The following is a 12121-nucleotide window of genomic DNA, read 5'->3' as shown; positions in this document are numbered from 1 at the left end:
CAATAAAAATTATTCTTCTTAAGGGTAATAATAGCAGTAATTAAAACCGAGAAACATATTTACAAGGTTAATATAGTGCTGATTGTGGTTGGTTACTTGAGAATCCAAAATATGAACTGGATGTTATATTGTTTTAAATATATATAACGATTAGTATTTATTAAATAACAGGTACTGTGCTAAGTACTGCAATACACTATCCCACTGAACAAGTTAATAACCCTATGAGGGAGCTAAATGCATCCTCATTATGCAGCCAAAAAATAGAAACTTTAAAAGTTGAACTAACTTGCAAAAGCTCTTACAGGCAATGAATTAGGTGACTGGGACTCAAACACAAGCAGTCTGATTTGAGCCTGAAATGAAACCAGTGTCTCACAAAGGATGGGATCCACAACACTGTGTGTGAGATTCTTTTAGACAGAACATGGAAAACTTTAAAATTTTTCCAGTAGTGTGTATGTATGTGTGTGTGTATGTGTGTGTGTATATATATATATATATGGTATATTTGTGTATACATATGAATGTATCTAAGTATGTAGGCATGTAGGTATGTATTATTAGGGTTTAACACATATAATTTATCACTTTAACCATTTTTTAATTGTACAGCTCAGCGGCATTAAATATATTCACATTGTTGTACAACTATCACCCCCATGTCATTGTCTCTGACTTTGCTGATAGCTTTTGCCATGCAGAACATTTTTGTTTTTATGTCATTGAATTTAACAATATTATATTTAATAGTTCTGCTTTGTTTCATATCTAGAAAGACCTTCTCAACTCTCAGATTATGTTTTTTAAAAATCCTCTGAAGTTTCTTCTGGTATGTCTATAATTTCATTTTTTTTACACTTCACTCTTTAATCCTCCAGGGGTTGATACTGGTGTAACATATGAGATAAGAATCCCACTCCATTTTTTTTAATGCCTATAGGAAATATATTTCCAACTAGACAAATTCATTTTAAATCTAAATGGGAAAAAAAGCCAAGCAAAAGCAGCCAGGAAAATTCTGAAAAAAAGAAGAGTAAAGGGACTGGTTGGGTATGGAGGATTAGTGCTACCAGAAATTAAGACATGATTCTAAATTTGCAGTAATTAAAATAATATAGTCCTGATTGCATAAACTGATAGAACAATGGAATGGAATAGGATAATCAGAATTTACCAGAATTTAGTATAAAAGTATAAATTTAATTGCCATCTTTATCATGTTGAGTGTTTCTATCAAAGAGTATGGCGCACATTTTCATTTGTGCAAGTCTTCCGTTAGAGATCCATCCACAGAGTGAGAACACGGCTCCTTCTGCCCCCCGCCTTGCTGTCCACTACAGAGGAAAGTTACCTGTGGACACTTGTTTGGGGTCTAAATTGTTTTTCAGAGTCATTCCTAACATATTGGACTCCTCAGTCTATTTACATAATGTGGAAAGCTGTTATCAAGTCTGATTTATCAGAAATATCTGTACTGTATTTCCATAGTCTGGGCTCAAACCCAATACTAAGTGCTAAAGGATGAAACAGTAGGTGTCAGGTGTTGGCAGAATTTTTTTTTAAGTTTCCAGAGGCTGAGTTTGTTCGGATGGCAGCAAGAAGTTACTTACTCCTCAGTATTACTAGTTTCCACTCTCAAAGATAGTGCTTCAAGGGGCACCTAGGTGGCTCAGTTGTTAAGCCTCTGCCTTCGGCTCAGGTCATGGTCCCAGGGTCCTGGGATCGAGCCCCGCCTTGGGCTCCCCGCTCTGCGGGAGGCCTGCTTCTCCCTCTCCCACTCCCCCTGCTTGTGTTCCCTCTCTCGCTGTGTCTCTCTCTGTCAAATAAATAAAATCTTAAAAAAAAAAAAAAGATAGTGCTTCAAGTTATCATAGGTGTTGGTCTAGAACAGCAATGTCCAATAGAAATATCATGGGAGTCACATATGCAACTTAAAATTGTCCATTTAACCACACTAAAAAAGTAAAAAGAAACAGATGAAATTTAATATTTTTTATTTAATCCATATATCAAAAATATGATCACTTCAATATGTAATCAATATAAAACTTACTTATGAGGTATTTAACATTCTTTTTCACACTAATTCTTGAAAACCTGGTGTGTATTTCACAGTTACAGCACATCTCAATTTGGATTAGCCACATTCAAATGCTCAACAGCCACATAACGGCTTCTGGCTACCACACTGGACAGTACAACTCTAGAAAATGGTAAAGACCAAGGAAAATTGCTTAATTTACTGGATATCCATAAAGTTCAAGATTGGAAATACAGTAACTCCAGGGTCTAGAACAGACTTTGGAGGTATCTAGTCCTCACACTCACTTGATATATGTCTCTTGTCTACAATGTCCCTATCAAGGGGTCATCCACACTAGTACCTGATTCACACTTCAGGAATGATGAACTCACTGCTTCCTAAGGCTAGCCAGTCCATCTGGGGGCTTTCTTAACTCAGACAAATTCCTTACTAAAGGCACAGGTAGGTTGATTTATGGTGGTCCAAGGAGCTTAGTTAGGTTGAGCAAGTAAAGGCTTAGTTGGGTTAGGAAGGATTGGAGGAGTTAAGAACTAAAACATGGCTGGGGAAGTTAGGAACTGTTAAGACTGAAGGCTGGGCTGGGCGTCTGGTTAAAATCGTTAGCTACACTGCAAGAAAAGTAACAGACCCCCAAAATGTATGTACATATGCTGGCTTCACTAATCTGAAGATAGAGTGATTTGAATAATACTTTGAATTATTATAAACTTTTGAAATTTTCACAGCAAATTAAAACATAATTGAGTTACAATTAGTAAGGGATATCATTTCTATTAGACTTGTAATACAAATAACATTATCCTAAATCCTAAAGGACTTTATCAAAAGAATTAATTCCCAGACCCAGAAACCAAAGGCACTTTAAAAGTCATATTCCCTTTCTCAATTTTTTTTGTTTTATTTTAACATTTTCCTTACTCAAAAGCACTCTGGAAATAAAAGAGAGAAAACTTTTTTTTAAAATCCAATAAAAATGACAGCAACTGGCTGAATTATGATGCATGTTAGCTGAGGAGCGCTTGAAATAACAGACCTGAGCTATATTTACATCTCCCCTGTTTCTTTCTTCTTCCCCCCCGCCCCCACCTTGGTTGTGAGGAGGTGTTCTTTTGCGGGCCACCTTCACCCCCAGCCCCAGCCCTCCCCAAGTCTACCTTTCCAAGGCAAGGTAAGGTGCATCCTCTCCCGGGCTCCTGTCAGCGCCTCCCTAGCACCTCTGGCCAGCAGCCGGCGAAACGGCGCGCCCTGGACATCCATTAACGTTTTATACTACATCTCTGCCCCCGCCGGAGCTACTCAGTTTGTTTACCGCGGCCCCACGCTCCTCCACCCGCCTGCCTGCATAATGTCAACCGCACTTCGGGGCAAAATGTTGGCACAGATGCTCCGCCCCCGCGCCTCCCCAAAACTCCCCAGCTAAAACACTCCACCTCCGGCCGCCGAAGTGGGTTTCGTTGAACGAGGTGGGGTACTGTATTTTTTACAAGAAAACAAGCATCCAAAAAAAAAAAAAAATTCAAACTGCACCGGCGGGCCAATGGGGAAGGAGCGGGAGGTGGGCGGAGGAAGAGCGCGGCGGGCGGGGCGGGCGCGGGGGCTGGTACCGCAGGGGATTCGTGAAAACGCGCCGGGCGCACGGTTCGGGGCCTTTTTTTTTTTTTTTCCTCTCCTTTCCTTTCCTTTCCTCCCAAACCAGCTAAAGCGCGAGACTCCGCCTGACGCCGCAGCCTTTCGGATCCACCTTAAATCTTCAGTGGACTCGGCGCAGGGGTCAGTGGGCGCAGCCAATGCCAATCAAGTTTACAACCACCAGCACGGGAGGGAAAAAAAGAGAGGAAAAAAAAATAATCTTCAAGTTCTCGAGTCCTACACGCACTCAGATGGACGCACGCACTCACATACATACGCTGGCACACAAAAGGAAGGAGGGGGTGGGGGGACAGGCGCCCGAGGTGGGGGGAATGTTTGCAAAATGCTCGTTTGGGGCTCAGTGCCCGCGTCCCGAGCGCCCGGGGAAGGCGCGCGGGAAGCGCGGCCGGACCCGAGCGCCATGATGGTCGGCGCGGTTCGGAGCCCATTTTCTGGAGGGGGAGCTGCAATGATGCAATCCCCCGGCCCCGCGTCCCGACTGCGCGCCCTTCTCCCAGCCTTTTCTTCGCGTTCCTTTGAGGCGCGTCGACGTTTCGCGCCCAACACGCATCGATTTCTTTTTGTATTTTGTGCTTTCTGATAACTGCCTCCTGTATGTCCCCACGCGAGACAAGCCTGGGACGCGGACGGCCGCACGGAGACTTGGGTGTCCGTGCAAATACTACACTTTCGCTTCTGCAGGGTCTGACTGAGGCTGACCCCACCCCACCCCACCCCCACGCGAGCCGAGATCCGGGAGGTTCCCCCCGCCCCGGGTGGGTGGAGGGGATCTAGCAGGACCTTGGGCTCTCCTTCCCTGCCGCCCCCCTCCCAGTTCTTTTGCAGGATTTTTACCTTAATGTTGGCGGAGAGGGAGGGGAGAGGGTGTAGGGTGTGGCTCAGGTGAAAGAGATGGCAAATTTAAAAAAAGAAATTCACACTCTGAAAAACAGATTGGAGATCCCAGACGTGCTTTTAAAACACCTTTTCAATCCACAAAAGCTTAGGAAGAGCAAGTGTCTACGCTCACAATGATGAAGATGAAATGGCGAAGGAAGCGTTCCCCGGCCGCCGGGAAAGGTCGCTCGGCGCGGCCGGGGCGGTGGGCGCACCGTGGCCTGAAAGGCCGCGCGCCCCGCTCCGGTCCTGTGAATTTCCACGGTCCCCTCCGTCCCCCAGTCATGCCCCTGGCCCCACATTTTCCTATTTCTTCCCTGCCCCAGTGCCCCGCGCTGGAGAGCGGGGGATGCGATGGGGCGGGCGGGGGGGGACTTTGCAAAGCGGCTGTAAGGTTGGAAGCGACCCCGCAAGCGGCTATGGCGCTCGGCCCCTCCTGCGCGCCGCTGCGGTCCTCCTTGGCCGCCGGCGAGCCGAGAAGCCTTTCGAAATGCGCGGGGCTGCGGATCATTGGAGCCCAGGGTGGGGGTGGGAGCGGGCTGCTGCCCTGAAGGGTCCACGGACTCGGAAAGGTTCTCTCCCCTTCGCTCAGATCCCCCCGCCGCTCTAGAACTGGCAAGGTGCTGGTGTGGGGGGTATGACTGTGGAAAGGAGTGGGGGCTTCCCCTTCTTTCTTAGCCCAGATGGGAGATGATGAGGGAGGAAAGTTTGTGAGAAACTGCCCCGCGCCACTGCGCGGGCCGGGGCGCAGCCTCGCTCCACGGCCTGCGGACGCCCCGGGCGCGGGAACTGCGCGCAGTGACCCCGGCGTCTCGAGCGCTGCAAGTGGCAGACGAGCCGCGAGACTCGATGGGCTTTTCGTCCCGGGGCGCCAGCCAGCGGAACCCCGCAACTGCCGGGGCGATCGGGTGCGGGGCTTTGGGGCAGTTTGGGGAGACGAAGACGCACCGGCCTGGGGAGCGGGTGGCTGGCGCCCGCGGCCGCAGCCCCTCATAGGGACGCCGCGGCGAGCCCCGCCGGCCGGGGCCGGGGAGAGGACGCTCCTAATCGCCGAGACGCACTTGGAGAGTTGACACAGACGTGTAAAGGACCGACCCGGTGACTTGGGGGCTGCGTTCCTGTGAACGTGCCTGGCGCGGCGAGCATCCACTTCTTCCTGGCCCAGCACTCCTAAAACGCAGTCTCTAAAAATTCACATGAAAGATGACTCTTGAAGAAAGGAAAATGGGGTACAGGCAGCAATTAGGATTTTTTTCCTCTGTCAGGGACACCTTTTTTAAAGTACTCTTTTTGGCTCAGAGAAACTAATTTTATTTCATTATTTCCTGACTCTCCATTCCTTCCTCCCCATTTTGAATTGTTTTTCTTGCTTTCTCAGTGTCTTCCTGAAAAACACCCCATCTGCGTGTTTTGAATAGAATCACAAAAACACCTTTAGCCTTTAATTAAAATAATACCTACTTGGAAGATGTAGCCCAGCCACCAAAGGACCTTCTTTTTCCCTTCCCGGCAGCCGAAGAGAGTCAACCTTTTTTTTTTTTTTTTTTTTAAGCAACTTCAGGTCAAAATAAGCTGAAACTCTCTTGTTTAGAGCCCCTTTTGGGGTGCAATAATGTAAATGCAACTATTTGAGGGAAACAGTTTAACCCAAATTCAGATATTTGCAATTTAACCATCTGCAGATGCCTAGAAAAAATAATTTACTTTTACACCTTAGCTACATTTTTAAGAGAATGTAAAATAACAGGCATTTTTTAGTAAATTTGACTTTAAAATGCCTTGTTTAAATTTTTCTTACTTAAATAAAAAATATCTATCTCTGTCATGTGGATATGGGGCCCGAAACCCTCAGATTTGGTATTTAGATTAACCAGTTTTAGGTTGTGTAGATTAGAACCAGGAAATTTCAAAATTGAGGAATTTGTTATGACCAGTTTAATTTGAAGAATACCTGTTCTATCTAAATTAGTGTGGAATGCATCCCAATTTCTAAAGGACCTATGTATATCTTAATACTTTGGACAAGAGGTGTAATACTTTGAACAATTGCTCTCATTTCTCACAACACTTCCATGTGTAAATACAGAATTTAGAGAAGTCACCATGTTACTTTCATTTTCAATCCTGCAAATGTGTGATCAGCCAGCCTACACTTACGTAAAAATTTTTGGTTCTGACACATATCCTATAAGACCTAAATATTCGAACTAATGGAGATTTGACAATCTTATTTATATGAAAATGTGGCTTTTCCACTTCACGTCTAAAGCTTTGCTCACTCATACAGAATTAAGTGGAAAATAGTGTCTACTACATTCAGAGCCACATAAACATCATCTCAGACGTGGGCCTAAATTATCAAGATATTTGCCACTTCATGTTATATTTGTGTAAGTAAGACTAGAATGCCAGGTCAAATACCTCAAGCCTAATAAAGTACATTACAGTTCAATTCAATGAATAGCTATGGAAGTTTTCTTTATTGATTGCTTGATATGTAACAATAATTGGCATCTTTTTCACACATTACAAAAAATTATACTTGGCTCAGTATGCAACCTTTGAAGCATCGCCATTATTATTTAACAGAAGAAAGGAAAAAACCTATTCTACCCAATACAGCATTTACAAATGCACAAAACATGCCACTTTGGCTTGTATATGGTCTAGATTAAAAAAAAAAATCTCTTTTTAACATAAATAAGTTAGTATAATTTTTCAGTGTCTTTACAGAGTTATGTACACAGGTACACTTCAAATGGTTTTGTTTCATACACATACACAGGCAATGTAAAAATACTGTTTAAAGATGTAGTATCCATTTCAGTAATTCCACGTGTGCTTTTCTCTCAACACACTTTCCTTTAAAAACACCATTTCCTTTGGGCAAATTAACAAACAGAATGAGAAGCTTTAAATTAAAAATTATTTCATTATTTTTTATGTGAAGTTACAGATCTTTAAAATATCCAAGGATTTAGAATCATTTTTGACTGTGTCTACATAGCCCAAAGTCCAAATAAAGAAAATTTCTCAACAAACCTGATAAAAAATTAGACGGTTAATTCTGAGCATTCAGAACTCCCCCCATACACCCCAGATTTTTGCCCAGAATCACCTGCAATGATTACCTAACTGCTGAATAATTAACTGGTAAATTCCAATTTTAAGAGGAACTGGGGGTGGAAGGGGGGAGGACTGAGGATAGTTTTTTGCTGTTGTTTAAAAAAAAAAAAGGCCATTTGCCAGGATATAACGGAATCATCAGGTCTCCCAAATGAGAAAAAGCTTCATGTAAAAATAATTAGCCATTATTTGCAACCAGTGTTCAAATTCGGATGATTTTTTAAAATGAAGTATCAATTTTCACTGAAAGAGACATTACATCTTTAAAGAAAACAATTCAAACCCTTTCCCCAAACTGCTTCTCTCCATGCAAGTCAAATATTTTTCTCCTTGCTCTAAATGGAAGCAAGCTCTTCATACACCCCCATGCCAATTCCTCAGCCCCACCCTCCCCTCCCCTCCCCCAAAGTTTATATGCTACATAAAAGGTAAAAACTATATACACAGGTAGTACAATGAAGCAAATAAGGAAAAACCTAATTGCACAATGCTACATCCAATGCTTTTAGAGGCAGATCATTTAAGAGTGCCTAAAATTTTAGTGTTATTGTGTTGTTGCTTTTCAGTGCTTATACAGGATGTCCATTCCATGGAGTCAGCGATATGTATTTAAAAATTTTAATTTATATCTTCCTTGCTTCATCAAGCAGTGATGTATCTGATAAACAAGGAAACATGCTCTTAATTCTGCAAAAGAAAACAAGAAGAAAGAATTAGGAGAAAAGCACTAGAATAACATTACCAATAAAGTACAGGAATCATTTTGTCACTGTCTTGTGAAATACCTGAGCGATGGAACAGAAAGTGTGTACTAAAAGTTGATGACTATAGTCCTCTCCACAGAATGTTTCCTTCACTGGATTTTTACTCTCCTCTGTGTCGTGTATTTTCTAGAGCAGTGGGGCTCAGCAGTGGGCAGTTTTGCCCCCCAGGGGACATTTGGCAATGTTTGGAGACATTTTTGGTTGTCACACTGGGGGTGAGGAGGGTGCTACTGGCATCTGTTGGGAAAGGTCAGGGATGCTGCCAAACATTCTACTAATGCACAGGACAGCGTCCCACAACAAAGAATTATTCAGCCCAAAATGTCAATAGTGCAGAGGTTGAGAAACCCTGGTCTAGAGAATCGGGGTCAAAGACAGTAAGAAAGCGAAGAAAATTAAGAAACTATAATATTTAAGAGTATCAGAATCTTCTAAATTTGAAAAATAACTGGAACTATAACATAAATGCTCTCGAAAGAAAATTCTAATATTTTTTTAAAACCTTCCAGTTTCTTAGTCATATGGAAAATATACACATGAATGCTTTTGAGTAGGTTCTTACTACTATTTCTAGTATTCTCTGAACTGGCACTATTTACTAACAAATGCCACTCTGTATGTCAGAATGGGGTCACATCAAAATCCAGTAGGTGTGATTCACTGTGGCTCATCTGATGAGCTAGGCTACAGGTCACAAACCACAAGTCCCAAGCTGCAGGTTGCTTCAGAAAATTTTTTTCATCCAATTTTCCCACTTCATGTACAGCTGTAATGTAATATAGAGGTTCCACAGTGATGTTTTGTATAAGCTTTGGAAAATGTCAGATGTGTGTGAATAAACTATGATCTAAAAACACAAGAAACTGGAATCTCGCCTTCATCTCTCTGTTTTTTATTCTTGCCTTTTTGTAAATGAGGATTTTAAAAATTAATATCAACATCTACTAAGATCTCTTTACATGTGAAGCTATGAGTGTGTTTGGAGGAAAAAAAAAAGTCATGGTCCTTGTCCATAAGAAGTTTTCAAACTATTAACATATGCACTTTGATCATTATGGACAGCCAATCCACAGAAAGTCGAGGGCTGAATTATTCAAATTAGCTCTTCATATTGATCAGATTTTAGTAGGTGGAAAACAATCTCCCTTCTCTTGCGTGGGGTAGACCTACCCTCGCCAGCCCTTATATCTATTATCCATTTTCCCTACAAATATCCCAATCATCCTGTTATAGCACAATTAGACAATTAGCATACACATGCTGACGTGTTCCTGGATTGCTTACTCCAGCAGAGTTAATTTAACTTCTGCTTTGCAACTTCAGTGTTATCAGAAATTCTGTAGGAACCTTAGTATTTTTCCATTTTACAGCTTTCCATTTTGTTTTGTTTTGTTTTTTTAAATACACAGAGTTCCTTTCCTGTTCCCCAAATTTGCAAGCAAACAGGGAAAGTGGCAGTTTGTGAAAATGATAAAAGAACGTAACATATCTCTGTATTCACATTGTTAAAGACTGGATTAACCAAATACGAGCCATCTGTACCTAACCTTTCCCTCAAATTTTAAATTTAAAGACTTACTTGCCATTTTCCCAAGTATGGCTCAAAATCTGTTACTGACTCAACGTGAACCTCTGCGAAATGAATTCTCATGAAGTGGGACTGAGGCATATCCCAGTTCTTATTCCGATGGGGGAAAGAAACCTATTGTTCCCAACAAATTTTGGTGGGATTCACAGGGAATGGACCTTCCTACTCATCGGGCCTTGGTCACAAGTACCTGGCTAGGACACTTGCTCTGGTTATTCCGTGTTTCAAGGAAAAATGACCTCAGGACGTAGAAACTGTGAAAAAATTCCAGTATCCCCAACCAGGGAGTCCCAGCCTTCCCCATTCCTACTTTTTTGACCTCAAAAAATATAAGCAAAATAAAAACCCACAAGCTCTAGTCTGCCAGCAACCACTAAGATCGGGTATCTCGGGGTTTGAAAGCCCAATTCGGGGTGTCAGTTACTTGCTCCCAGTAATCAACCCACCGAGCTGTTTACGTTTGACGTCTTCTGAGGCCCGGCTTCTTGGGCGTCTGCTCCACTGAACCCGCGTTCGGGGAACCGTCTGAGACATTTTCTTCTGTTCTGTTGGCTCTTTTGTTTTGAGGAGAGGAATCTAAGGACAAGAGGGAATTTTAAAAAGAACACACACAACCTTTATTAGGAAAACAATGGCTGACAGAAGTTGGCACAATAGTCAGGGGATGAAAAACCCACACCTCCACCCACAATCCTGGATCCCTCATTCTCAGTGGCCTTTAAGGGCACAAGATGAGGTTGTTTTCACATAACAGAAAGTGTATTCTACGCCCCAAAGCCCTCTCTCCATTGCAATGCAAAGAGGGAGGCCGTTGATAAACATCCCAACGTAATCACAGACCCACCGCCGGCTAGCGGGGAGGAACTGCGATGTTTTCGGCTGGAGAAATTACCAGATCATACCATCTCGGGCTCCTGACTTTGAAAACCATCCACACACAAGCGGTCAGCCAGACTGCATCTAAAAGCTAAGATTAGCACACTTCGCTCCCCCAAGGCTAAAGCGGAATACTCCGAAAAGAAAGCGGAGGTTAAGGACCCTCAAAGCAGGCCAAAGCGTGCCCCGGACAGACAGACATTTTCTGTTTGGGGAAGGGTCATTACCGTCTGTGGCAGGTCGCTTCCTTATCCCAGTGCACGGCTCCGCTAACCCGGTCTGGTTGTCGGGCGTATCAGTCTTTTGGTCTACCAAGTGTGTGTCCTCTGAGTTTGCCTGAGACCCAATTAAAGGCACCGCCTGGCGGTTCCCGCTGACGTCCTGGCTCTCCTGCGCCGGCACCTTGCAGGCGCCTTTGGGTGGCCGCGGGGGTCTGTAGTAGAACTCGGGCAAGCTGCCCTTCTCCACCTCCTGCCACTCGTATTTGCCCTCCAGGGGCTTGTGATTCTGGAAATCAAAATTCCACTTGCGCTGGCTTGCCTCTTCCATGTCTCTGCTGTGCTTCTCCAAGTCCCGGGTCAACTCTTCGTGGTTGACCGGGCCGAAGAGGTTTCTGCAGGCGGAGGGCTTGGGGTACTCCGCCTGTCTGGCGTCCATCCGCTCTAGGCTCGGGCTCCCGTTAGACACTCGCACGTTTGACATCTTCCTCCCCGGTCTTTACGGCCGCCTCGCGCGCGCGGGCTCGGAAAGCAAAACTGAACAAAACAAAACGCCCCGACCCAGCCCGAACCCCTCTTATAAGCCCTGCGACCGCGCTCGGAGCCAAGAGAAACAAACCCGGACAAGTAACTGCCCGAGCGTCAGGGGCGCGCTGGCTCTGGGGGAGGGGTGAGGGGAAGCCCCGGCCAGGCAGCCGAGAGCCGCCGCCGATCAAGTGTACCGGCGAGCGGGAGGGCGGGGAGGGGAGGGGAGAGGAGAGAGGAGGGGGGTGGCAAAGCCAGTCCAAGTCCGGGCTGCAGCGAGCCCGCGGGTCCCGCCAACCGAGCGGCTCTCCAAACCTTGCGGGCGTCGGAGTCGCGGAGCGGCGAGGCAGTGGGGAGAGGGGAGGGGGAGAAAAACACCCCGAAAAGACGAGCCCCCTTTTTTTAGTTGCCCAATATGGCGGTGGAAGGGAGGCTGACGAAGAAGAAAATG

The 12121-nt window shown here is 44.6% G+C and overlaps 3 protein-coding genes across 3 annotated transcripts in view; all 3 read right to left on the bottom strand.

Annotated features, from left to right (window-relative positions):
* Positions 1-3277, bottom strand: part of APOLD1 (apolipoprotein L domain containing 1) — a 48841-nt gene extending 45564 nt beyond the window's left edge. Inside the window, exon 1 of the mRNA XM_028119782.2 lies at positions 3202-3277. The gene's annotated coding sequence lies outside the window, so the exon portion shown is untranslated. The remainder of the gene's footprint in view (positions 1-3201) is intronic.
* The window catches only part of DDX47 (DEAD-box helicase 47), an 80662-nt gene extending 77372 nt beyond the window's left edge, over positions 1-3290 (bottom strand). Inside the window, exon 1 of the mRNA XM_028119781.2 lies at positions 3202-3290. The gene's annotated coding sequence lies outside the window, so the exon portion shown is untranslated. The remainder of the gene's footprint in view (positions 1-3201) is intronic.
* A 3744-nt stretch (positions 3291-7034) lies between these two features.
* Positions 7035-12121, bottom strand: CDKN1B (cyclin dependent kinase inhibitor 1B). The gene is made up of 3 exons (XM_028119795.2): positions 11155-12121; positions 10498-10627; positions 7035-8386 (listed from the first exon to the last, which is right to left on the bottom strand). The coding sequence occupies exons 1-2, from the start codon at positions 11627-11629 to the stop codon at positions 10506-10508; spliced, it is 597 nt and encodes a 198-aa protein (XP_027975596.1). The 5' UTR covers positions 11630-12121; the 3' UTR covers positions 7035-8386; positions 10498-10505.

This window comes from Eumetopias jubatus, unplaced genomic scaffold (assembly GCF_037043125.1).
Source record: "Eumetopias jubatus isolate StellerSeaLion01/CBP00866 unplaced genomic scaffold, mEumJub1_p1.0 scaffold_8, whole genome shotgun sequence".
In the NCBI taxonomy this organism is placed as follows: Eukaryota; Metazoa; Chordata; class Mammalia; order Carnivora; family Otariidae; genus Eumetopias; species Eumetopias jubatus.
This window is presented reverse-complemented; position numbering and strand designations above follow the sequence as displayed.

Coding starts and splice junctions, on each gene's coding strand:
- CDKN1B (XM_028119795.2), bottom strand. CDS start 11,629: ATGTCAAACGTGCGAGTGTCTAACGGGAGCCCGAGCCTAGAGCGGATG. Junction 10,628..11,154: donor GAAGCGACCTGCCACAGACG/GTAATGACCCTT, acceptor TCTTGTCCTTAG/ATTCCTCTCCTCAAAACAAA.